The sequence below is a fragment of the Tachysurus fulvidraco genome, chromosome 21 (genome assembly GCF_022655615.1).
Source record: "Tachysurus fulvidraco isolate hzauxx_2018 chromosome 21, HZAU_PFXX_2.0, whole genome shotgun sequence".
Classification (NCBI taxonomy): domain Eukaryota; kingdom Metazoa; phylum Chordata; class Actinopteri; order Siluriformes; family Bagridae; genus Tachysurus; species Tachysurus fulvidraco.
In genome coordinates this window covers 9,337,644-9,365,277 of record NC_062538.1, presented here as the reverse complement: position 1 = coordinate 9,365,277, position 27,634 = coordinate 9,337,644, and the positions used below count along the sequence as shown (strand labels likewise).

Here is a 27,634-nt window from a genome sequence, read left to right as displayed (position 1 = left end):
ATGAATAATAAAGCAGCTAGCTCTGCTCAGACAAGTTTAGACACCCTGTATTGTTTAGAAAAGTTGCACTGGCTGGCTTTACATGTATTTAAGGTAGCATTTGTAACTCTGCATTCCCACCAGCAGCCATGTGACAAAATGGCTATAAATAATTTTCAACAAGAGCTGATAATTACCATTAAGAATGTATGATTATGCAGCTTAGAAATGTTCACTGTTTGATATAAACAAAATAAAACTGGGATGTTATTTTTTACTTTTCTGGTTAGGGGCCATCAAAAAAAGCAGACAATTATGCATTTTTACACAAACATTAATCTGCAGAATTCTGATTTGTTAACAATCAGTTTTGTTGCTAGATTATTTCATTGTGTGTATTTTGCAGTATACATATTGCTACTGGTGTGAATGTAAAATTTGCCCCTGCCCGATTGTTGCTATTATGCAGGACTCAGATAATGTTCAGGAATTGGCTGTAATTAAATTTTGATCAAATTATATAGACGTATCCTGTGCTGTGTAGCTGTCAGTCCATGTACTCTTTTGTGCATGTATCAATTACATTGTTCGTGTCTCAGTGATGTGTCTCAGACAGAAATGTCTCACGTGTGCTGTGTTGCTATGAAAACTGACCATCTTTTACAAATCTCTGGAAAGTTTTATCAGTGAGGGATTGTGAGAGTCATTGTGTGTTGTTGTGTAACTCACTGTCCTCACATGCTCATTTGTCCTGTGAAAAAAGCCTTTGAATTACATTGTACATATATTCATTATTGTGCTGCTGTGGGCAGTCGGCTGTTTTGTGTTGTTTGTTTGTATATAATTTGTTCACCTGCTGAGATGACCTCAGGCTTTTTGTGGCTATCTCTGGTGCCAGCTCTCTCTCTCTCTCTCTCTCTCTCTCTCTCTCTCTCTCTCTCTCTCTCTCTCTCTCTCTCTCTCTCTCTTTCTCTCTCTCGACTCTTTCTTTCACACACTCTAGTCTCTCTGCATAGACCATGATAGAGCATTTTAAGACCTTTTGTCAACTAAGGACAGAAAAAAATAGGTTTTATTTTTCAGTCCCCCTTCACCAGATAAGAATTGACTCACATGTCAGGACCAGGAGAGCAAAGGAGCAATAAAAAGAGCATCACATGGTGGAAAACAGCAGGTACTTAGAACATCAGAATCATAAAGCCCAAACACTCAACACTATATCCTGCACCAGCAGTGCTATAGTGGGCTTATGATTATGATCTATCTTTGATAAGAAGACTCATCTAGGATTTCATTTAGGTCAATAAGTTTCATCATTACAGTGTTGGTATAATACAGTTGCATGAAAGGTAATGAGGTAAAGGATGCATTTAGTGAAGGCCAGACTGGAAAAACAGAATGTTCTACCTTTTTAAGTACTGCTTAAATAAGTTTTCATCCGCTATCACTCCAATGCTAATATATACTCTGTGATTTGTGTGAAGTTGATGCAATAACACTGCAAGGTTCACAGGGCATTGTGTTGCACTCTTATTTCTTCCACATAAACTAGTCGCATACTGACGACAGTGAGAGGTGTAGCAAAGGAACTTCTGATGCTTGTGTGCATTAAATGTGCAGAAGGAATTCTTAATGCTAAAGATTTGGGAGTCTGGGTGAATTTCAATTATTAATTATCATTTAAAAGGGAGCACTAAATTGAATTATAAGACTTTAGGATTCTTATTGCATTTCCTGCACTTTGGCCCTTTACCATTTAAAGCATTTTTATTCCTTTATTTCTTGATGTGGATGTGGAATACAGTAAAATGCAGTTGACATTTTCTACCGGGTTTGGACAGGATCATAATTGTCAGATTATGTCAAGGAAGTTCAGACGAGGATCAGTTAATAACACAGGATTCACAGATTGGGTTATGACACAGGAGTCACAGATCGGTTAAAAAAAACAGGAGTCACAGGTCAGTTATACAGGAGTCACAGATCAGGTAACAGTTTATATGTCATAGATTGGGTTTCATGATTGAATTATGACACAGGAGTCACAGATTGGGTTATGACAGGAGTCGCAGAGTTTGGGTAATGACAAAGGGGCTGTAAACTGGGTAGAATATAAGGGGTGTAGATTAGGTAATAACAAGGGGGATGTAGGGTAATCACACAAGAGTCAAAGATTGGGTAATGTTACAGGTGGCACAGATTGAGTAATGACACACGAGTCACAGATTGGGTAATGATGCAGGGGCTATAAATTAGGTAACAACACAGGGACATGGACTAGGTAATGACACAGGACATGCAAATTAGGAAACAGTACTGAAATCAAGTTTACTACATTTAGCAGATGCCCTTATCCAGAACAACTTAATTTTAATTCATTTATAAAACCAAGCAGTTGAGGGCCTTACTCAAGGGCCCAGCAGTGGCAGCTTGGTGGTCCTGGATTTAATCTCAATACCATCCAATCAGTAGTCCAGCACCTTAAACACTTAGCTTCCACTTATACCAGAATGTCCTACAGCCGATCAGCAAACACACAAGATCTTCTGTAATATTTTGAAGTTTGTGGCCAGAAAAATGCACTAAAGTTATTGGACACTCCATAAACTGTGGGTGTCTGAGGCTGAGACTACATATCGGGTAACAAGGGCGCAGAGTACGTACCAGTGTGAGGGTGGCAGATCAGGTGGCAGGATGTGAGTGCAGACCGTGTAATGACATAGGAGTAGAAAAATGGTATTTGCAAATTTGGTAACAACACAAGAGGCACTTAACAAAATGTGAGTTTGAGAAAGGACACAGAACACAAAATGAGTAATATGATGGCAGTCAGATCAGAAAAAGTTAAGGATGACAGATCGGGTAAAAAATGAAGTACGTTTACAGACTTGGTTGATGTAGCTTACAGTAGATAAAACCAGAGGGATTCCAGATCAGGTAACAACATGAGGATTGCAGTTCAAGTAACAACACAAGGAGTTCCCAGATCAGTTAATGACACTGGACATAAATTGAAGAATGCAGCTTGGGCAGTGGCACAGTACAGATAATGACTCTTGGTCCTTTAAACAACTATCAGGAGAATGCCTTGGCTCCTATTTGTCATGAGAATGGAAGAGGTCAGTAGTTATCAGACAGGCATCTTAGGAATCCATCTCTGGATTGACAATACATATACTATACTGTACTATACTACACTATACTATACTATACTATACTATACTATACTAAACTATATATTACACATAGGGTGTGGAGCAAGTCTAAATTGCATCAGAAAATAACAGGCAGTAACAATGATTTATGTTAATGCTGCTTCACAGATTGATATTCTCCATAAAGCTTTTGAATAACTATTTCTGCAATGCAGGGAAATTTCCTTCTTCCTATGAATACTTTATGCTTTGTTGCTTTGAATTTTTATGTATTTTCTACATGTGTGTGTAGCAGATAGAGCCAGTGTAGACTAACAGGGAATGCAGCTGCAAGTGTGTACATGTGGATAAGGTGGTAGATGTATATACTAAGTCCTCTTGCTCCTATGTGTCTCTAAATTTCTCCAACCCACCTAAAACTCTCTTTTTAGTTCTCACACTACTTTTCTTTTACTCCCTCCAATTTTAGTATTTGAGAGTCGATCATGTAATTGTACTAAGTAATTGCCCCATTCAGTAGCGTCCTATATTCCGGAAATCGCTGAAAAATGATTGCAGGACTAATGGAAGGGAAAGATCAGGAGGAAGCCTGTGATGCTTGTGAGAGGATATGATTCACTCATCAGGCCAACGTTAAGAATGAGTGGAGGGAGGAGAGGAGGAAAGTGGAGATCACACAACAGATGAGGATGGTTATGCAAAATGATGACTATATAGCATGCTTTTAGAAAGTCAGATAATTTGATCTAACGTGTCAGGAACTCTAACTCTTGAAGGTGTCTATTTATTTATTTATTATCTTTTGATGATGTAAATGTGTAGATATATATATATATATATAGATAGATAGATAGATAGATAGATAGATAGATAGATAGATAGATAGATAGATAGATAGATAGATAGATAGATAGATACATAGATAGAAATAATATATTTGTAACTTGAGCTATGGAGATAATGTGGTTTATCCTGGTCAGGGTTGCAGGAATCCGGTTTTTGTTGCATTCACAGACTTTCTTACTATTTAGTACTATTTACTATTTATAAACTATTTGGCCAGGTTTATGGACACTTCAGCATTCACTCTAAGGAGCTTATCCTGAACACGTACCATCATGATGCCTCTTAATACAGAGTGAGTTTTATGAAGACGTGGTTTGCTAAGGTTACAGTTAAACCCACCTTCGGATGAAATGGAATGCTGACTGCTCCTCAGGCCTCCTCACTGGACATCAGTGCCTGACCTCACTAATGCTCTTGTGACTGAATGAGCACAAATCCCCAAAGCTGCACTTTAAAATCTAATAGAAAGCTTTTTTTAGATGCATGGAGGTTGTTATAATATAAAAAGTGGATGGAATGTGAGGCTCAAAAAGCATTTTTGGGTTTGATGTTGACTTGGGCTCCATAAAATCAGGTATGAATGAGAAGGTGACCAGAACTGTAATAAGCGTCCAGTAGGAGTCTAATATAAGAATATCACACATTGATTATTGTCACATTAATAACTGAAAATGTGCTTCAATTTAACAAGCTCTGAGATCTTATCACACCAAAAAGCTGATATTAGACAAGGTAAATGGGCAGAATTCTGAATACCGGTGGTTACATCTCAGTATTATTTTTTTTACTACGACACATGCATTGGTGTCACGACACACAAGTTTGAGACTCAAGTAACTTTACAGCAGGTAGGAGGTGATTTTTGCATGCTCAGGATTTTTTTTAAAAATAAAAATTGATTTAATCATCTGATAGCCTACGCTGTTTCAGTTTTAATTAGAGTTGGGTTTAATAATATAATCAACTGTGTTGTCAGCAACTCTTTACCAGCTGCTGTAATCATGACGACTCAGGTGGTGGATCTATTTATTTATTTATTTATTTTTTATTTAGGGATTCTGCAGTAACCCACATTAAACAGGAAAAAAAAATCCAATTTTCAGTCTATAATGCTTCTAGAAATTGTCCACATGGCTGACTATTTTGTTGCATCTGCAGTGTAATAGAGTGACAAACAAAAAAAAACAGTGCATTCGATCACTTCATTTAATCCTGTGCTAATTATCATCACTTCGCCAAAAAATGTAAAGAGCCTTAGTTACCGAACGTTAACTATATACTCATGTAATCTTAACTGAATTTAACATAAATTACCAATTATTTCACATTAATGAACTCAATGCATTCTTTATTTCCGCTTTGTGAAAGTTCAGTGAAACGATATGAGGATGAAACCAGGAGGAAACCAGACTCAATAAGGAAAGTCATCCTCATCTGTGTGACACCAGAGAGTGTGATTATAAATCATTTCCTTTCTATAACTGTAGACTTTATAGTCAAGTGGAATTGTGGAACTAGGAACGTTTGAGCAACTTATAAGGTCTTAAAGGTTTAAGGGATAACTGCTACTAGTGTACTCCGTTCCAGAGAAGGCAAGCAGGCCTGGTAATATGGATTAATTGGACAAAACACAAAATCACTGAATATTATGGTTGTGTAATATCGTGTAGGGACGATAACATCATATTATCACACAAGGTGTGGCCTAAAGGTAAAATTGAAAAAAAAATGCCAGCTAAATGCTTAATGCTTAATGCGTAATTGGTATTATTATCTTCGTTTAAGTCAGGAACACATACAGTATACCTTTTCATTCATGCACTTATCCATTCAGCCAATCAAGTAGCACAATGCACAAAATCATTGCCGTACAGGCCAAGAGCTTCGCTGAACTTTCACAATAAAAAAACATCAGGATGGAGGAAAAGTGTTATCTCAAGGTCTTTGATCGTTTTGTCAGACGGAGTGTTCGGAAATCTCCTGATCTTCCTGCATTTTTACACACAACAGTCTCAAGTTTACAAAGAATGATGGATTGTTCTGCAAGCATAAACGCTTTTTTGATTAGAGATGTCAGGGGAGAATGACCGGATTGGTTCAGGCTGACAGGAATACAATGGTAACTCAAATAACAACACTAATATTGTGCTGAGGAGAAAAACATCACAGAACACATCAAACCTTATGGCAGATGGTTTACCGGAGCAGCAGAGCACATCAGGTATCACTAATGTCAGCCAAGAACAGAGATCTGAGGATGCAATGGGCACAACTGGACAAAAGAAAACGGTGTATACTGAATACATATATATATATTTATATTGTTGATTCCTTACTTTTGGGGAGCTTTGTATGAATTTCATGTTCTTTGACTGGATTGCGAGTTAAATCCTGATATTTGGAGAAATGATTGTGTGCTGTTAATGGGAATGCTTGCTGTTATTCCTCCCAGCAAAATTAGAATTAGAGATCGCTAATGTGGAGAGCGATGGTGCATGGCTTCGGTCTCATGCGTGGAAAAACTGATTTGCAGGTATTAAATCTTAATCAGGCCAGCAGAGAGCAAGCCATGAATAAATAAAGCACTGTAGGCTTACCCGGGCTACAGGCAGTGACCTTTCATTTATCTACAGTGTTTCAAGGTCCCCATCCCCCCTTATTCCTCCCTACTTTCTCCTCTATTCCCTCTGCATTTACTTAGAACTTGACTCACAGTGAAACACTTTTGCAGATACAGATTAGAGCGAGCTCTTGCCTGAAAAGCCTCTCATGGTGAAGAGCCTCTACTGGACTTGCTGCTTTAAGCCAGCTTTACGCTGTATGATTTCTGGCCTGATTTTGTATCGTAGGTCAAACTTAAAATGCTTAATGTGACATGCTCACTGATGACTAATTTAGTGCCAAAGAGAGCTGAGTAAAAGTTTTGGCACTGTCTAAAATCTCAGAGCTGCTATATTGCTTATGTAAAAACCAGCAATATGCTGACAGCATAGAAATGTGTGAAATACTATTTAAAATATACACTTTCTTGTACAGTGTTGTGCAAAGCTACCATATTACTTCAGGTTACTTGGAAAAATTGGTATTCCATGTTGTACTCTTTATTTTAATTCAGTTCAATTTTATTTGTATGTTTTAACGCTGGACATCATCGAGCAAGCCAGAGGCAACAGGGGCAAGAAAAAAACTCTCTGGGACGTCATGAGGAAAAAATCATGAGATGGACCAAACTTAATGGAACTCAGCCTCATCTGAGTGACACTGGACAGTGGGAATCTAATTCATTTCCTTTCTAAAATTATGCACAATATAATCAACAGGAATTTTGTTACCAGGAGCTTTTGAGCAAGCAATAAGTATGAGCATCAGAATAATTTCTGAATTTATCATAGTTATAACAGGAATTCGTAAACTCTTTATTACCCAAGTACAAACAGCTCTTTAAATTTTTATTTCTCTCAGCATAACATTGCTGCTATCATTTTAAACAGCACATTTTCTGTTTCATTGTACCGATTAATGATGGTCATTTCCTTTAATCACAGGTTTATGCTTAGAGGTTCTTCAGTGCATGAAGACATGGTGAACTTTATCAAACTGTAGAATTCTATCAAACTGTTCAAACTGTAGTAAAATATTGTTTTGGGATCATAGATGATAGTGTGACGGGCAGACCGAGTTTCTCAGTTTCACGCTGGCATTTTGCCACTTTCACATATGCAGTGTTTATTCCATCTGAACTGATCTGACCGATCTCTGCTGTTCTTTATGCAGGTGAAAACTACAAGGCACAGAATAAAACAAGAGCATCCTAGATTTCGTGACTGAGGTGCATTTGGTCCTTTTCCCATCAAACTCTGTCTGTTATAACAGGAAGTGAACCTGACATGTGTTTCGGGTTGCAGAATTTATTTCTTTTTTTTGTATTTGAAAGCTGCTATACTTAGCTACAAAGACCAGAGGACGAAGATGTAGTGATGACTGTTTTGGGAAAAAAAAAAATATCGAAAAATTATTACAGAGACACACCAAGTCTCATTATTTATATCATTACTTAATTGTTTCTTTAACTCTGACGGCCTTCTCTATGCTATTACGCACGCTTTTGACCAGTGAATAAAGGTGTTTAATTGTTACTTTTTAACACCTATGTGCCCCTCAAGCCTCAACGAATTATTTTTTGTTCTTTTAATTATTTGCAGTGTGTTACTAAACCAAATGACATAAAAAAAAAATCAACCCACCGAAAATATACATTTTGCTATGATTTAGACTCAGCAAACAGACTGAATGTGTGAAAGTGTTCTTAGCTGCATCATCTGAAAGCTGATGTATCTTTTCACTAGTAAATAACTCTAATATACTTTTAAATAATTATTGACTGTACTTACAAAGCCAGGAGCAATACCATGCTTATTACACTCTACTAATGACTCCCTGATTCCTGACCTGCTGTGTGTGTGTGTGTGTGTGTGTGTGTGTGTGTGTGTGTGTGTGTGTGTGTGTGTGTGTGTGTGTGTGTGTGTGTGTGTGTGTGTGTGTGTGTGTGTTCACACTTTCACTGTTTGGTAGTGATCAGAGATGCAGTGACATGGGCGACTTCATGTAGGAGAACGTGTATTTGTCCATGGATTATATGTCCTTATGAATCCTTATGGTCCAGTGTGCTGGGTGACAGAGCAGTGGAGCGGCACGCAGCTTGAGTCACCGATGTCGTGTCCTCTCAATTGAGGCTTTTATTAAATCGACTTTGTCTCACAGGTCAGATTGATTAGTCATGCTTACTGCAATCCCAGACGAGTCTGTCTCTAAGACGTCACCGTGAAGGACTGGGTGTCTGCATGTGGGAACGTGCTTAGCAGAAGACAGCATGTTGTACTATGGAATTCGGAAAAAGACAGACCTTTCTTCTTTTCAGGCTGGAGATATAAATGTCAAAAGTAATACCAGGATGCAAGAATAAAAGTCATAAATCTATGGATGGTTTCATACATGTACAGTACCTGTTATCTATCTATCCATTTTTAGTAGCGTTTCTCCTACAAGGGGTACTTGGAGTCTTTCCCAAGGGACCATACATGCACGCACTCTCCAGACAATTTAGAGATGCCAATCAGCTGATAACATGTCTTTGGACTGGGGAGAGAACCAGAGTACCCAGAGAAATCCCCCAGTGCATGAGGAGAACATCCATGTACACAGGGTGGAGACAGAATTTGAACTCCCAACCCCGGATGTGTGACACGGCCCACTAAGTTACCATTCATCACACTAGACATAATATTCACACATTTGTGCTCATCTTATGGATTTAAACATCTACTTCTGTTTCTACTTTGTTTTTAAACCCCACCCATCCCAAATTCGATTTATTCGGCACATACACAACAATACACATTAAAACGTGCAGTGAAATGCTTTTCTTCCATAAAAATAGAATTTACATAAACCAGAATTTTACTATTTTACAGAAAGGAAAGAGAAAGCAAGTATACACAGAAAATATCTTAATGTAATTTAGGAATGCAGGATGAGTGGCAGAAACAGTGAGACTGAGTGCAATTGTGTGCAGTGGTTTGTGAGAAATATGCAGTGTATATTGTGTAGCCTTTCTTAGCAGGAGTATCTACTTGTTTTCATGAAACAAAGTCGTAAATCAAAACATTCATCATTTGGAATCCTAATACGAAAAAATGCCCACTGCAGTACATTTCATCATGAACAGGGTCAAGCTGGAAGAACACTGAGTGTTTCCACCATCGGTTCTCTGCTTATCATGTGTACGCTGGAACCTTAATTATCTTATCTGTTTTCTTTAAGGAAAAAAAGAAAAAAGGCTTAAGTTGCAGCACTTGGAAAATGCTACTGATATTTTTACCCACCATATCTTCCTCATCCTCTTTTTTTGTTACCCTTTTTTCAAAAAGCATGTACTGTAGTGATTTATATTAGCAGTACATCTTGCACTCTTTATCTGTAATCTTTAATCTACCCTTCTTGTTCCTAACCAGTAATTGCAGACACACATCCAGGTCATTCAAGAACGTTCGTTCATTTTAACCCCAAATGAAAAACAAGCACGTGAAAAATATTGGAGTTGTATTGTCTATGGGGGGAAAAAAAACAAAACATGTTTTTCTTTTCTTCCTCTTTATTTGGAACACAGTGTGAACAGACCATTTGCAGATCTGATTATGGAAATTATAGATTCAGGAAATTGATTGTATCATTACAGTTTGGATTCAAGAAATCCCCGAATGAAAAAAGCATCTCTTTTAATTTTGCGTGATGAATGTAGGTGTAAATGTAAACGGTGCTAGATTTTTTTTCTTTCACCTCCGTGGTAATTGTTGTTGGTGACGTCTTCTCCTGCCCACCACAAATGCCGATCTGTCACCATAGCATCCCATCTAAGAGTCCTTCTCAGGAACGAAGACCTTAAACAAGCCTGTGTCACAGGCTATCACCGAGGACCCCAGGCAGTGTTCTAAATTTGGAGCAGGGTTTGTGATCCCTGACTATCTGATACAATGCTTGTGGGTTATTTCTGTGAGGTGGAACACGCCTTAAGCTCGGCGAAAACGTTTGCTCGTCAGTATTCTGGGCATGTATCTCTCGCAGCACTGCGCCGCTCCGGTGGTCCACTGCATGTTTCATTTTCAGTTCCATGCCGAGGGGATAAGCCGTGGCCTCATCATGCTTGATTATAGATTTCTTAATCTCTGCTTGGTACACTCTGCTGACTGATCTTTCTTCTCTTTGTCTTTTACTCTCCCTCTCCATATCAACTGTACTCCTTTGGTCCTTGCCTTCCCTCATTTCCTTTTCCTCGGTGCAGGTCTCTGTCTGGTCGTATCGTGGGAGGTGTCTGGTGGTTCTTCACCTTAATCATCATCTCCTCCTACACGGCTAACTTGGCTGCCTTCCTCACCGTAGAGAGAATGGTGTCACCCATCGAGAGTGCCGAAGACCTGGCCAAGCAAACAGACATAGCATATGGCACGCTAGACTCGGGATCCACCAAAGAGTTTTTCAGGGTGAGTGAAGTCTACTGAAAAAAAATAAATAAGCCATCATGATTACATTCTCAGTTTATTTACATAAAGATTTAGAGATTTAGAGATTTACATTTAGAGATTTACATTTATTTAAAGCCATTAAAACATGCAGAACTTTTGAAGAACATATAAAGAGTATAATGTGTGAGTATACGAGCAGACCGTGTCAGTATTGTCAAGATGACATGAAATGGTTCATAACTGGGTTAGCATTTTATTGAAATAAGAGGAAATATGTAAGCACTGCCCCCATCACTGAGTTTAAATAAACAGTTATTAGATATGTTATTACAATATATAATATAATAAATGGCACCCTTTTATGGTTAATATACTGTTTATAAATTACATAACTTCAAAATGTGAATACAACACACAAATATATCTAGAACACCTATTTCTATATCTAAAAGAAGAAAATGTCCTCATTTTAATCACTAAACTGGCTTATTCCATTTATAAGTCTAGCTTTAAAATTAGAATTAAAAATGAAAAGAAATGACTGGATAAAAGAAGAATTACACCAATTAATTCAAAATGCTCCACTTAAATGATAAAAAAAAATCACAACATTTTATTATAAAATAAAATAATATATAAGTATATTATAATATAATATTAAAAAATATAAATATATACTTTTTTTTATTCATTTTTTAACCTTTTAAATAATAACAAATGTGCCAAATGTTCTTGACACCCAAAGGGATATTTTTAAAGACAAATAATCAGTCTCAGGAATTATGTTGTTGACTATAACAATAAACATGTGTAAAGAGACAGATGGATACTGACCTGCACAATGCAGTTAAAAATATCACTGAGCCAGAATTAGGGCCGTAAGTTACACATGTCTGAAACAGTTGGAAATTTGCCAGGATTCGGGCTTATGAGCCCACTGTTTCTCACACACAGTGAGGAATATGGTGAAGGAAGAGGAAAAAAGAGCTCAAACATCTCTGTATTAACATTGTGCAGTTTAGATTCTTGTGTTTGTCAAGCGTTAAATGCCACTTTCAACACGCCAAGCTGTTTGAAAGCAAAATCCACACGTGCAAACCTAATACAGAGAAGCTTAAAATGTTCTGCATGGTGGATTGGAACAAGATGCTCTACAAGTGTCTCCAACCTTGTTAGGCATTACCGTGCCGTCATTCTCTCCGCGACAGGCATCACACTGATTTTGAAGGTGCCATTAATTTTGGAACCAATCTGTTACTGACAAATTGTGCTTAAAAATGCTTTGTTATAAAAAAGTTTTTATTTTCATAAAGGGTGTCAATAATTATGGAGGGCACAGCTTTGATGTCCTCATGTAAAGAATGTTATACATTTTTTATGCTAAAGTAATTATGAAATAAAGAACGATGATTGTTAGTCTGCAAAAATTTTGACAATTTGTCTCCGATACCATGACCTTCGACCTGCAACATTTACAATCCACTGTCTACCATCTCCTAGAGGTCAAAGATCGCCGTATATGAGAAAATGTGGAGTTACATGAAGTCAGCTGAGCCCACGGTGTTCACCAAGACCACAGCGGAGGGCGTGGCTCGTGTGAGGAAGTCTAAAGGAAAGTACGCCTTCTTGCTGGAATCCACCATGAACGAGTACACGGAGCAGCGCAAGCCCTGCGACACCATGAAAGTTGGAGGCAACCTGGACTCCAAAGGCTACGGAGTGGCTACGCCCAAGGGCTCACAGTTAAGGTGGGTGGAGTAGTATAACAATATGACACGTGTTGTTATGGTATTCCACCTTCCCTGGCGTGCCTACCTCTACTTAATTTTTTTTCTTTTTTCTTTATTTCACTTTTATTGCATTCTTAAGCATTTTAGTGTGGAATTACTGCTTGTTTTTTTATAGCATATGATTTATGAGAAGCTTCACTCAGGTAATTGAGTTGCATGCAGATGTTGTTTATATATTAATTGACATTGCTAAATGGTATGTTGATGGCGATATGGATTTTATGACCGAGACAAAGAGCCCAGTGAACACCTAGCCTGCTTGGACACTGTCTCGTATTCACACTAATGATCGAATTTACCATCTATGGCTAGAAGGCTAAGAGATAAGAAAGCGTAATTGGCCCTGTCTGTGTGGATAGAACGGTGTGGTGGTCCCCTGATGAGCTGTACTACCCAAACATAAAAGATACTGTACTGTAATGATCCTGTGTAGGCTGTGCCATTCACTAAAATCACCCATATGTATAACTCCAATTGTATGAAGCATTATAGAAAACATGGTTTGCAAAAGAAGGTTTTTAACAGTATTCAATGCACAGGTACAAATATTTGTGACAATGATATTTTTTGTCTTTAAATTAAATTAGCTTCAGCTAAAATAATCAAGGACCTGATGATGTGATGCTTCCACTCTACAGTTGGTCTTGAACACCACATCGATGATTTATTTTAAATAACAACACGCATTAGAGCTTATTGTTCTTAATAGCATGCTAATATTAAACTGACATGTTAAGTCTAGCTGGAAAAAAAGGCTAATTATTCAATGGCCTCTGACAAATCAGAATCAAGAACACCACTATTGTATAAAATGGTGTCTTAAGCTATTTATAAGGACAAGACAAGTGGAACAGCTTATCAGAGAGGACCATCCAAGTGTCATGTTTCTCACCTGTCAATAAGATGAGCCAGGTGGTATATATCCACAACCAGGTAATGAATATATAAATAGACATTCAGCACTCTCCTATAAGCTTGAGTAGCTATTCTGTTTGAATACAGACATTGTGGCTTCATGTGTTATGACAGAAGCAAAAATTAGCCTTCACCCAGTGAATTTACAGACTGACAGAAGAGAAAAATGTAAATGTGAGATTTTCTTCTGCATGCGAATGTTGAAATATGTATGTGTGGGCATGTACAGCAAAAAGATTTACAGCAAAAATCCAAAGCAAACTGAGTGTGACTAATAAATCCTGTTCAGTCTGTAAACTCCCACATTCGGTCTGTTCAGGAAGTCGAACACTCGGGGAGGAGAGTCACTTACAGACGACTGTAGCCTCCTATGGTCAGACATTTCGCTGGAGTTACTGTTGTCTGCCTGTCACTTCTCCTGCGTGTGATCCTCCCACAGACAGGAGTGCAGTGTCAGAGCACGGCTTCTCTCAGGCATTTCCTGGGCTCTGACTCTCTGGTGCTTTTTAACGCTCTTCTGTCTGTTCACTCCTCAGCTCCGACAGGCTTTACAGCATTCTGTTCTCATCTTGTTTCTGTCTTTGCTCAAGTGTACTTTCTTTATGAGTGTTGCATTCAGGATAAACCTCTCTTGATCCTTTAAAATCATTTCCCTGATCATATTTGAATATTTAAGTTTTAATCATGCAAGGTTGAGTAGTGTTTGTTTGTTTGTTTGTTTGTTTGTTTGTTTGTTTGTTTGTTTTAGATGGGCAGGGATTTGGGTGAAGTATGACTTGAATAAATGTTCTCATTTAAACAATATAAATATCAGACCAAAAATAATATACCCAAATTCTAAAACTTTTTTTTACACAGTGCTGTAGGTATAATCGTGTTGTGTTATTGTAGAAATTCCTTCTTTTATTATTACAGGCAAGGAACTATGCTAATAACTAGATGAAAAAAACAAAGGTTTTCTAGCTAGCTAACTCAAACAAACAGCAAGTTTTCTTTCAGGTTTTCAACATGAATTCAGATACCATGCTAGGCCTCCTCATGAAGCTAACACTGACAAACTACAGGGCGATCTACTGTATCAGTTTAAAATATGTATCAGGTAATTTTGGCAGAATAGCAAGGAAACAGCTAAAAGCATTCAGAATTGTAAAAATCCCATAAAATGCTGTATGAGATCATACTGTACTTCCACAGATAGCTAATGCAATCAAACAGCAAGCTAACTGTGGAGGTGTGGTAAAGAGACAGCTAATCAGCAGCTAATCAGCTTTTTCACCACACAGCACAGTACAGCTTGTTAAATGCCACCTAACAATCTTCTTTTATTCATGTTTTGATTTTATGTGTAGAGACAGAAAGCAGATGATCAGCCAGGACAATTGCTGCTTTTGTTTGTTTTGTTTATTTGTTTGTTCCAAATGACTTTCTTCGTAAAATAACAGTTGACTGATTCAAGTATCAGAAATTTTGTGTTTGACCAATCTAGAAGTGAAATCAAATCCAGCCTGGTGATGATTCAGTCAAATTATGGTTCACTGGGCAATGAAAATAACAGCAAAATGGATTTGTGTTATTTGTTATTGTGCTGTGTATGGAAAAGCTAGCTAAACATACTGTAACATGAGTCACCACTTCAGGAGGACGAGTTAAACATGTGGCCTTAAAATCCAAAAGCAATGCAGTAACACAGAAATACAACATGCATCTAATTGTAACCCCTTCAATACTGTGAATATCAACATTAAGGCACAAGCATATGTTGAATGTGTGTACTAGCTAGTGTGTATGAGTCATTTTAAAACTTATTTTATCCTATGCTAACCTCTACCACTACTCTATTCAAAAGAGATCGATACCTATTGCACATCACCCAATTCAGGCATACATCTTGGTTTTTTTTGTTTTTTTGTGCTAAACAAAAACATTCAGCTAGTCACCTGGTATCACAGCACACTAACGTGTGTGTTTTTCAAAATGCGGATAGTTTTCATCATTCAACAATTTTACCAGCATGCTGGCATTCCCTTTTGCAGACAGAAAAAAAAAACAATCAGTCGTAAGAATGGTATAAAATTAGTCAAGGCAATTTTGGCTTTCTGTGTGTTTTTAGCTGTGTTGGTTAACCTTACACAGAATTTTAGTGGGTGAAGAAAACACCTTCAATTTTAGATGCTTATGAACAAGAACTTGGGGCATCACAGAAAGCAGAAATGGTATTTGCTCACCATTTACTTTGAAGATACAAACATTCGTGTGAAAGAAACTAACCGTTTGGGTTTTTTTAACTTAGCTATGCATATATTGAACCTGGTAGGCTAGGTAAAAACAGAAACCCTTTCGAAAAACTACAAATTATTAAGTGTTTACTTTCGTATGAGCCATTAACCACCACTGTCGAGTGTGATGTAACAAAGACATTTAATGCTGAACATGGACACAAAAAAATAGGGGCAAATTCTATGTTTGGCCTTTCTGGGGAAAAGGGTTTTTATTTTTTAGGTTGCTGAAAATGCAGAGGTGTTTTTGATCATGTAGATTTACATTCTCCTGTAATGTATGCTTGTGCTGTAAGGTTGATAGTCAGTACATTGACTGAGCTGCAGTAAGTTGCCAGTAAACATGTTTTTCTGAGAGCATTGTCCACAGTCACTGAAACCTACACACAAAATTTATAACAGCAGGGAAAAATCCTTCTGGTTCTGCATATGCTGATTTGCACATGGTTTACTTCACTATTTATATCAGAACTAATAGACACCAAGGGCATTGACGTATTGTTAGAAGTCTCAACGTTGAGCAAAGGATCAGACTTAATCAGCACTTCTCAAGCTGCTCAGTTCATCTGTAGAGAGCCCAGTGGGACAAAAACAGGTTTTCAATACTGTGAAGGTCCTCTGTGTATCTCAAAGCAATATAGACTAATGAGGACGCATGAGAGGGAGGGAGAGAGAGAGAGAGAGGAAGATAGGGGAAGGGTGAAGGAGTAAGAGAGAGTAAGGCCAGTGGAGATATCGATTTCCCCGGTTCTTTTATATTAGTGCTCCTTTGTTGTTCTTGTTAGAAACAAATTAGGCATGTGTAATTTACATCAAAACATGGGAAAGTAGCAACAGTGTTTGGTCATAAATCTCCACTCTCAGTCCCCTTACCTCTGAGACCTACCTCTTCACTGTTTACAGAAAATTGGATTCGAAGCAGCAAGATTTATTCAAACATATAATGCTAGTTTCACCTAGTGAACTGAAGAAAACGCTCAAAAGAACTGCACAGTGTTAACCGTGGCATTGGAACTTAATATAATTATTAATTCGGACTGATTCAGTGACTGAGTAGCAAAGAAATTTCAATATCAAAATGGGCAGAGAAAATTAGCTGTCTTGTCTTGTTTGCTAGCAACTTGGCTTGCAAATATCAACTAACACACATATTTCCTGGATATATTTTAATTGTTTATTTAATGTTCAAAAATGACCAGGAACTATTTAAAAAAAAAATCATAAGATAAACATTAAATTCTTTTTGCAAATGACACCTAATAATTTCCCTCACCAAAAAAAAAAAAAAATGACAGTCTCAGCATCATTTCCTGTTTGACATCTCAGACAAGTAGCCCAGGTGAGGTGTACCTCAGAGATGAGATCTGTGTCCCGACCTATTTTATTTGTATTTTTTCAAAAGAGAGGTTTGTCCAGTGCTTTAATGTTATTCATATGTGGGAAATGGGGAACTAAAACTTTCCACCCCTGTAACTGCTTTCTTTTTCTTTCCTCTAATTGGATACTGCTCACTCTGACGAATTATGTTTTATCGTTTCAAGAAGTGCAGTTAACCTGGCAGTTTTAAAACTGAATGAACAAGGCCTGTTGGACAAATTGAAAAACAAGTGGTGGTACGACAAAGGAGAGTGTGGCAGCGGAGGAGGTGGTGAGAAGGTTAGCCACTATGTCGACAAACGCGGGTAAAAAGATTCCTCAGCAACAGGCGCATCTGCCGGGGCAAGATTCCAGTCTAAATCACACAAACACACATGCCCACACACACACATCTGAGCATCATTTTAACAATATCTAGCTTGTAATAAGACACGAAGGAAAGCAGTTACTGTCAGAGCACAAATATTCGCTTTCAGCTGGGACTTTGATGACATACATGCACCATATTTAGAGGGGATGTATCACGCATTTCTATTTCATCTGCAATTTTTATCACATAAATATTATAGGCTTCCTTTTTGTCGGTCCTATTCTCTGCTGGAAGAGACATCCATCTTTTTCAATGAATAATGCAGGACCCATTCAGCCGCTTTTTTTTTTTTAACAGGAACTATAGCAGAGGTGTTTTACATCGGCACAGGAAACCAGTCAAAGTCGTGTCATTGCGAGGAGCTTAAACGGAGCACCATGACCATTTCTCAGTATTTAGCAGATTCCAAAAGACTGTTTTGTGCACAATTCCTAAAACGTTTGTCTGCTTAAAGTCGAAGGAAATTTATGCAAAAAAAAGGATGGGGAGATAGTTTCGATACAATGTACAATGCAGGAAAACTATAGTACCTGTTAGAAATTAAATTTACTGTCACATGACCAGATTTTTTTGTGAAAGACAAGCTGACACAACAGATCAGCAGGAAAAGCAGGAGAATGAACAGAACTAGGCATTTATCCGCAGTCCATTCAGCAGTTTCAGTCAAAAGAAAAAAAAAACTTTTTTAAAAAGTTAGCAGTGCAAAGGTCAGCGGGGAAGAAATGAGAGAACAGTAACAGAGGTAGTTAACCATGAAGCAGAAACTTCAGCATTAATACACCATAATCCATGTTAATAAATAAGCATGTGCTTTTAAATGTTAAAATTAACCAAATAATGTGATAAAATAATTTTTTAGTGGAACTTTCTTAAGCCTTATGTCTGAATTTCATCAACCAAAAACATTTTTTGTTTTTTTTTATTGTTTTTTTCTTCCTCAAATTAATTTTTTTTCTGTCTAAAATGTAAAAATAGATAAAAAATAGATTCAAGATTTTCAAATTTTTTTTTGTTTTAAAATATACAATTTTACAAATTTGTTTGTAATTATGTCAATATGTAAGCCTTTTAGCATTTTATCATGAAAATTTAAACATAATTTTTTTTTTTATTCTGCATTTGCAGTATGTGCAAAAATGTGATGCAAACCCCAAATTTATTTCCTTATGATTCTGAAGAACAAAATGAAAAAGAAAGTTGCATAAACAAAGACATGCATGAACGCATTTGTTTTACTGCTGGTGTTCACCAATAGTTGTGGGCTAACAGTAACTGCGTCCCAAGCTTTTTTCAAGAACCAGGACCGTGGCAGTATGTGCCCGTTGCCTAAAGCGATGGAGCAGGGTCCCATGCACATGTCTGTAGCTCCAGTCCCAGGCCTGGACACTTCCTGCTGAGGGAGCATAGAGACATGTACTCCAGTGGGACCCTGCACTCTGTCACTTTACCACTGCAACTGCTGTGTCAGCTAATGTAACTGAATAACATAAAATAACATGTCCTATGATGTTATTTATGTTATTTCCCCTGCGTGGTTGAAGAACTCCTGTAAACCTTGCCGTTTTGAAACTGAGTGAATCAGGCATCTTAGACAAGCTGAAAAACAAATGGTGGTACGATAAGGGCGAGTGTGGACCCAAGGACTCGGGAAGTAAGGTCAGTCTCCTCAAGTCTGGGACCATCACTGTTGTCTAATGCTCGCACGGACATGGTGACAGACTGTGTGTCAGTGAGAACGAGTGAGAAATAGAGAAGGAGAGAGAAATTGAGAGAGAGACAGAGAACAAGCACAATCAAGCATTAAGATAGAGCATGCTGTGGAGAAAGAGATGTCAGTGTTACTATACATCACTTATGTAACAAATGAAAATAACAATTGGACCATGTTCTTGACTCAGTTTATAGAGTCTCACTACAGCAGGAAAGACCAGTATTTTACTACAGGAGGACAAAAACATTAGCATACGTTCCGGGCAATAAAGTCGCTTTTTTTTTTTGCTTTTAGCAAGGTTGTGCCTTAATTGATTTTTAATTCATGGCATAAATACTTAAGTAATCTAGCTTATTAACATAAATCTATTCATTTAACAGCTGAATAAATCATATGCAAATTCCCAGTATATTAAAATGACTTCCTTATCTTGCTGCGTGAAGTGAACGTGAAATACAGAATCTTACTAAATTGTTATACGATAAATAAAATTGTTCATAAAATAGTATAAATATGCCCAGGCTATATTCAGGACTTGCTTTTGATTGGTGAGCAGGTATCTAACATTTTTATAGACTAAATGGGGGATATGGAAATGTAACAAAGTAAATCACAGTAAATTAAATAAAGTTAATTAAATGGCTCTTTACGAATAATGCAGATATGCAGAAAGGAAATATTTAAAGTTTGTAATATCACAATTCTTTCTTGAGCATTATCTTGAACATCATATATGAACTTTATCTGGATTTTTAATGTATAAAGAAGGTATAATTGATAAAAGTGGGGGGGGGGATATCTAGGTGTTTCTGGAAAAGGCTCATCTCAATGAATGTACATAATTAGGATATACTTGGACGACAGTAAATAAAGGTAGTCACGTCATCACGTCATAAACTGTAATTTCAAAACTTCATGTTCAAAAATAATTTAGCTTTTTTCTCTAAGCAGACAGAATTTACTTTACAGTGACTTATTGTTCGGAAAATACGGTAATTGGCATTGATGTTGAACTTAAATATAAGGCAACATTATAAGGCCCCTGGGCATTCATGTCACATTCAGAAGCATTTTAGTAATTTTTCAGGAAAAAATGTTGGATTTCTTGGATTTGTGCCAAAACTTGTTAAGGGACATTACAGGTTTATTTGTAGTATACAACTTTGCGATATAGTAAATTGTATACTTTCAAAATACAGAATATTACAAAACACAAAAATCTTGCAAAAAATTTATTTATTTGTTTTTTTTTGTTATGGTCTTAAAACACAAATTTAGACATGGCCCCATTCAGTTGCTGTTAATGTAGCTGACAGCTGGGTTTGTATAGGGTGTACATTAATGCTTAATAACAATGTCATAAATCCAGATTAATAATTAATTCAGCTTAAGAGTTTGAAAATCACTAATTTGGCAGACATATCGGCTTCAAAGTGGTTTAAATCCAAATTGACCTCCTGCAGTTCAGTTAAAGGACATATAGTTCCATGAGCTTATATAATAATAATAATAATAATAATAATAATAATAATAATAATAATAATAATAATAATAATAATGGTCTGTGGGGTCTAAGTGCCCTTTGTAAACAGCATCAAAGTTTGACTATTTTGCCAATGAATGATTGTTTTCTGTATTATTCCTTTGTTCATAGCACAGAAAAAACACTTCCTCAGCTTAGAATTTCAACTCCTCATCATGTCCATCCACACAGTGCAATGCCACTCCTTCAGCAGTCTTAGCTTATAACTTCCACGTACAGAAATTGCACTTGTTTAAATCTATAGTACAAATCATATTAATCACTGTTATAAGAAGATAATCCTCTAAACTGAGTCAGCCAACATGCTGCTAACGCTACCTCCTATTATCAGCTTGCCAGATTACAGCTAACTCTACTCACTATTATCTGCTAGCTAGCTTTCTGCTAGCACTACTCTGTGTTACCAGCTGGCTAGCATGTAGCAAACACTACTCGCTATTATCTGCTAGCTAGCTTTCTGCTAACACTACTCTCTATGTTCAGCTTGCTAGCTTACAGCTAACACTGCTCACTATTGTCTGTTCTTGTTCCTATATTTCAGAATATTGCATAACTATTTGAAGGTCTCTACAACAGAACAATACCACTAGCCACTCAGGGCTGTAACTATAATAGTGCAGTTCTAGCAAGAGCAAACTAAAGACACACTTTTGTTTAGGATTGAGTTTTTACCTCCTGAATGTTGAAACTACTTATAAAATCAACATATGTATACTACAACTCAGATAGTGTTGGCAGAGACCTTACACATTTTGATAATAAGTTGTACCTTATTCCTTTATCCTCCAGCATAAAAGAAAGCATAATGCAGTGCTTATGAATGTGTTCATGAAGACCCAACCACTTGAACCTACCTGCTCACTACAAATACAAATAAAAACACAAGTAACACTGTCATGAATCATGAAGCTTTTTCCTAGGCAGCCGGGCTACTGACTTGTCCAGCCATGCGGTGTCAGACAGCTCAAAGTTGTAAGAGCAGGGTTTAGCAATGCACACCAGAGCTGAGTAACCCTGTGTTCACACTAGCAAGCAACATGTCACTCGTCTCACTTGTAGTGTGCCTCTTTTCAGGGTCTTTCTCTACTGTTGTAACTGTTTTTGAGATATTTTGATATTGACATGTACACGCTAGTTTTTTGTACGCTTTGTTGCCATTAGATGGATAGAAAAGCAAGTATACTGGACTAGCGATATATAATGACTAGCGATATATAATGACTAGCGATATATAATGATTTTTTTTTGTTTTGTTTTTTCTCCTTTTTTTTTTGCTCAAATATGGATTCTTCATACACATTTAACGAGCATTTGTATAGATGATCGTATATGACATAAAAATACACTTTCATTTTAGTGCATCAAAGTCTAAATGGGACTAATTGCAGGTAGGAGATTATGTTGCAAGTGAACTGAAGAAATGTCAGACCACATTTACCAGAGGATATATCTGACGAATCGGTCACTTGTTTGGTTTTATGGTCTAATGCCAAATTTGTACAGAATCGAGAAATTCAGATGACACTTGTTATGACAAGCTGCAGCTTTGTGGATGAAATGGTTGTTCCATGTCATACACAGGAATAGAATTTGAACAGTCAGCTGCCACTGTGCATCTTGGTAGTGTGAACCTAGGGTAATCATGCTCTAATTGCTCTTGGTTAAACTGCAGTCAAAGGATTGATGCCTGATTAGAATAAACAGATAAAAGTACTAAAAGGATGCAAATAGTGTAGTCTGGAGACACATCATAGCAGTGAGAATTGATTTCTGTATGAATTATAGATGTGTGGGTGTATGTGTGTGGCTGTGTGTGTTTGTTAGGAAATGTGTGTGATAGATCAGAGATATAGAATGTAATCTTGTAGTAATCGTAACTATGAGTGAATAGACTTGTGATTTGTGAGTGAATGTCTGTGTTGTGAGTTATCTTTTCTTTGACATATATTTTATCTTTCTAACTGTGTCCCCTCTATCCTCCCACCTCCAGGACAAGAGCTCGCAGGCCCTGAGCCTCAGTAACGTGGCTGGGGTCTTCTACATCCTGGTTGGGGGTCTGGGCCTGGCCATGTTGGTAGCCCTCATCGAGTTCTGCTACAAGTCACGCAATGAGGCCAAGAGAATGAAGGTGGACGCGCCAGAAAGACAAACCCCTTCCACTCCTGCCCCTGTACCTAGCCCTGCCCTTGTCCCTAGCCCCCGCCCCACTCCTCAGCCTAGCCCCACCCACAGCACCCAGAGCTTAGCCACATATAGAGAGGGTTACAACGTCTACGGGACTGATGGCGTAGAGATGTAGGCGCTCAGGCGTACGTAGGTGTTCTGTCGTTGTAAGTGGAGCTCATCTGTAATGCCGCAGTAACGCTTGCCGTGTTGAGCGTGTGGTAAAGCCTGCTTGTGTCTGTGACGTCCTCATTTCCGTTTCCGTGTAATCAGAGTGGAGACGTCTGCATTTGCACCTGTGTTATTGTACAGTACACAACATAGAGGCACTTGCCCTGCATAGATCATACGGCTGTTTATTTTAATTAGAAAAAAAGAATTAGCGTTCAAATTATAATGTAATTGATTAGTATAAGTATAAGTAAGGAATTGTATATTAAGAAATTAAATATTATTTACCATGCTTTTCTACCACAGCTGAAAGGCATGCTACGATTAAACGTTTTGTTTATTTATAAATCGTCGATCTTTCGCTTGATATTACAACTTCCTCAACATTGTCGTTTAGTACCCTCATGTAATATCCCCATGTAATATATATTTAGTCAAAACAGTTGTATATATAATTATATCAAATTAGTACATAATGAAACCTTTATGTAGGTTCATTTTTGAGGATTTTTTCAAAAAAAAAAAAAATTTTTCAATCAGTAATCAAAAAGAGAAAGTCATTTTAACAGAGTACACTGGGGGAAAAACACTCTAAACACCAAGAACACAAAGGTGTCATACGACTGGCATGATCATGTCAAAAGCATGTCATAATAACTTTATGTCAACTGACATACCCAGTGTCATTTTTACATTGTTATTAATGTTACTAATAGTACTAGAGACAGCTGTTATCATATTTGGTGGCATGTCAGCCGGACATTTTAAGTGTTTTCTAAGTGATCAACTTCTTTTAACACAAATGCAAGTCATGCAAGCAAGACCTTTAATTCATGTAACCTGGTCTGGTTTTACTGCCACTAAACTGGCCTATTTTACAGAAACACCAACATTGTTCGCCTTGTAATATTTTTTTCGTATGCTGCCAGAACAAAATGGAGACAGAATGTTATGTATGGACTGTTTTCTGTCCAGTCATTTAATCTGTTGAAAAATATTTAATCAGACTTTTGAGGGGAGCAAATCTGATCGCAACCTTTACGATCTAGAAGCTTCTGGCTAGAAAAGTGTCATAAGCTTTTACTGACACTAACATTGAAACTTTACTACAGAAAAAAACATCATGTGTAACAAACTAACATGGCAGCATACATTCTAATAGTATGTCCCTGTATTATGACAGACTAATCTCACTGGATATCTGTCAGGACAGCGTATGACATGTGCCATGACCATGTCAGTTTCATGATGCAGTGTTTCCAGCTAACCTCACATGACATCGCACAACTCACAGCTTTCAGCAATAATTAGAAGCCTTAATTATAATCTGTGCTACTGCATAACCATTCTGGAATGTAACCATGACAATTATCAATAACACTTGAGGATAGGGCTATATTAAACCCCTCTTTACTCCAAAGAATAAATTCATAAATAACATGGATCTGTGCAGAAATGAGATATTTAGAAGAGCTGTGCAAACAATTTAACAAAAAGGCATAAAGAAAATCTTCTTCTTTAGGTGATTTTCTTATGTTGGGATGCTTTATTGAGCAATATTTCTTAGATAAGCTCTGCAGGGCTCGGCCAGATGCTTCATCACTCAGTTGTGTTTAAATCTGCTGTTTTGTCCGTGCTTGCTAATAATGTGTGCACAGAACATAACAACCTTTAAATGCTTCTTTTTTCTCTCGATAAATCTATGGACTCATCCCTTTATCTCTCTCTCTCTCTCTCTCTCTCTCTCTCTCTCTCTCTCTCTATCTATCTATCTATCTCTTTCCCTCTGTCACGGTCTCTTACTGCATTTCCTTTCCTAATACAGCTGACCTTCACCGAAGCCATGCGGAACAAGGCCCGGCTGTCAATCACAGGCAGTGTGGGCGAGAACGGCCGTGTCCTGACCCCTGACTGCCCCAAGGCCGTGCACGCCGGCCCCTCCCTGCGTCAGAGCTCCGGGCTGGCTCTGGTCTCATCCGACCTGCCGTGAAGACCAAAAACCTCCAAGTGCCTTAAATCCCACCGACCCACAAATCCAACTGAGACGCAAAACAGCTATGTTCACAGTCCGAGGGATCAATGGCCCACTTCAGTCGCTCCATATACTGAACATCCAGAAAAGGACTCAAAATTCCACTGTGTGGCCGTGATGAGATGTTTTCAGCCCAGCTGCTGAGAGGCATGCACTTGAAACCTGTAATAAGAACTTGCGTTCAAGTGGAGCAGAGATGACCAGAGGACCAGAAAACTGTCATTCAGAAACACACCCAGAACTATTTTGGGGCAAAACTAAAGCTGAGGCATAAATATCAATTCAGTGTTGATAATTAAAATGGATTGTGCAGGAGGGTTTCAGCTGTAACATGAATTTAAAAATAACAATTCCAACAGTATTAATGATAAATACGTACTAAAAAACTGTGAAGAGTTTGTGTATATCCTCAAATCATAACTAAAGAAATTATTTACACTGCTTTGTAAATAGAACTAAAGACTGTACACACTCGCTTGCTTTTTAAACATGTGTAAATAGCCAATTCTGTCGTGGACAATAGTATAATTCTCTCTTTTTTTATTTTCTCCTAGTTAGAAACATGCAATAAATGATAGAAAATTGTAAAGAAATAAAAAATGATTTATTTATATAGACAGTATAAAAATAATACAGTATATAAAACTCTATAAACTGAATTAAACGGGCATGTTATCAACACTGAGAACGTCCTCAAGCCGACACTCGGGAAAGGTGGTTTTACGGTATATCTAGATAAACCAGAACGCCCATCCTCATGCCCTGCTTATTCACTGTGCAGTTGTAGACCATGGACCTTTATAGACTGTTTTATTTTCCTCAGAAACAGACTTTATTTTGATTGATTTGTATATTTTAAAAAAGAAAAAAAGGTTGTCAGGTCGGGAATTTCCATGTTTGCCTCCAAGCAGCCGTGCGCTCATGAATCAGATGAGACTATGAGCGAGTGGAACGTTTTCAGGAAGTGAACTCGGTAGAAATGACCCTGAAGATACTGTAGAGTCGAGAGCCATGGTCAGAGCACAGCTTTGACCTTTTCTAACAAAACACTGTGTGACCTCAACCAGGCCTTGAGCACCTTCTCCTCCAGAACCTGTAGCAGTGGAGCTGTCTCGAAAACCATCAAGGGGATATGAATCCATGCTGTATTTCACTGAACATTTGGACTTAAAGGACGTCCTCTATGCTTCAGGGCACCAAACGAGACACCGAAAGCTCAACTAATTCCTAGTCAAGCTGGCATTTTACCTTAGAAAGTGCAATTTCAGGTCTCCTAATCATAAGAAACTTACACATACACCTTGTCTATCACTAGTTATTTTTGGTGTCTCTCAGCCTCTCTCTCTCTCTCTCTCTCTCTCTCTCTCTCACACACACACACACACACACACACACACACACACACACACTCACATAAACACAGTGAAGTCCGAAACCTTGAAACTTTATCCCCTTATAAAAAGTTCAACTTAAAATCTACTTCAAATTAAGTATCAGACGTGTTTTTTAAGGATCCGTACTATTTTTACAATTTGCAATTCATAGCCTTTCCTTGATATATTCACAGACAGATCAAATGTTTAAATGTTGCAAATATTCAACAAAAGTATGTTTCTGTTGGAGTGTGTTCATGCGCGAAAGGTTTTCACATTTTTCTGAACTGTAGACTTGTGGTTTTGAATAAAATGCACCCAATTAGGCAAAATGCAAAATTCCTTTCAATTGTAGTAGCCTAGACGTTCCAGTTGAAAATAAAAAGCTACCTGCTGTTATGAGCACCTACAAGCTACCTACACACACACACACACACACAAACACACACAAATAAGATACAGCTGCCCCGCTACACAGTCACAGATTGTGTTGCATTGATCTTTGCTCTGTAGCTCTGTTCAAACGAATCTGGTGTTCTCCGTCATCAATTGTAAATATCTATTTTGTTCATTTTTTTTAGTAAAATACTAATGCCAAAATGTCTTTGTGTCTTTTATTTTAGAAAGTGGATGAGTTTGATGAAGCGCAATAAAATGTTTGATTTAGGTTCCATTCACAGCTGGTTATTTCACACATTTTGAGTGTCAACATGAACCAAGGTGCATTCTAATCATATTTAAAGCCATTTCTGGAATCTGATTAATCAGAAAAAGTTGATTGATTTTCATTGCTTTATATGAACACATTGTCGTTTCTACAGTAAAGGCATGTTCACAGGAGTCTCCAGTGTCGGCTTTCTGCTACAGGAAGGAAAGTCGCTGTTTCTCAACATGACAAGCTGCATTCGTTCTGC

The 27,634-nt window shown here is 37.5% G+C and overlaps 1 protein-coding gene across 8 annotated transcripts in view; it reads left to right on the top strand.

The window, feature by feature from the left end:
* Positions 1–26,770, top strand: part of gria4b (glutamate receptor, ionotropic, AMPA 4b) — a 100,022-nt gene extending 73,252 nt beyond the window's left edge. The window contains exons 12-16 of one of the 8 annotated variants that reach the window (XR_007138972.1): positions 10,819–11,017; positions 12,500–12,747; positions 17,522–17,636; positions 19,269–19,383; positions 22,972–23,109. Coding sequence is in view for 6 of the 8 variants with exons in the window: in XM_027134128.2 (XP_026989929.1) it covers positions 10,819–11,017; positions 12,500–12,747; positions 17,522–17,636; positions 22,972–23,280 (871 nt within the window). In the remaining 2 variants the exon portion in view is untranslated. Of the gene's footprint in view, positions 1–10,818; positions 11,018–12,499; positions 12,748–17,521; positions 17,637–19,268; positions 19,384–22,971; positions 23,312–25,140 lie in introns of those variants that run through there. The other 7 variants (XM_027134131.2, XM_027134130.2, XM_027134128.2 and 4 more) reach the window with 7 other exon arrangements.
* Positions 26,771–27,634: the final 864 nt, after the last annotated feature.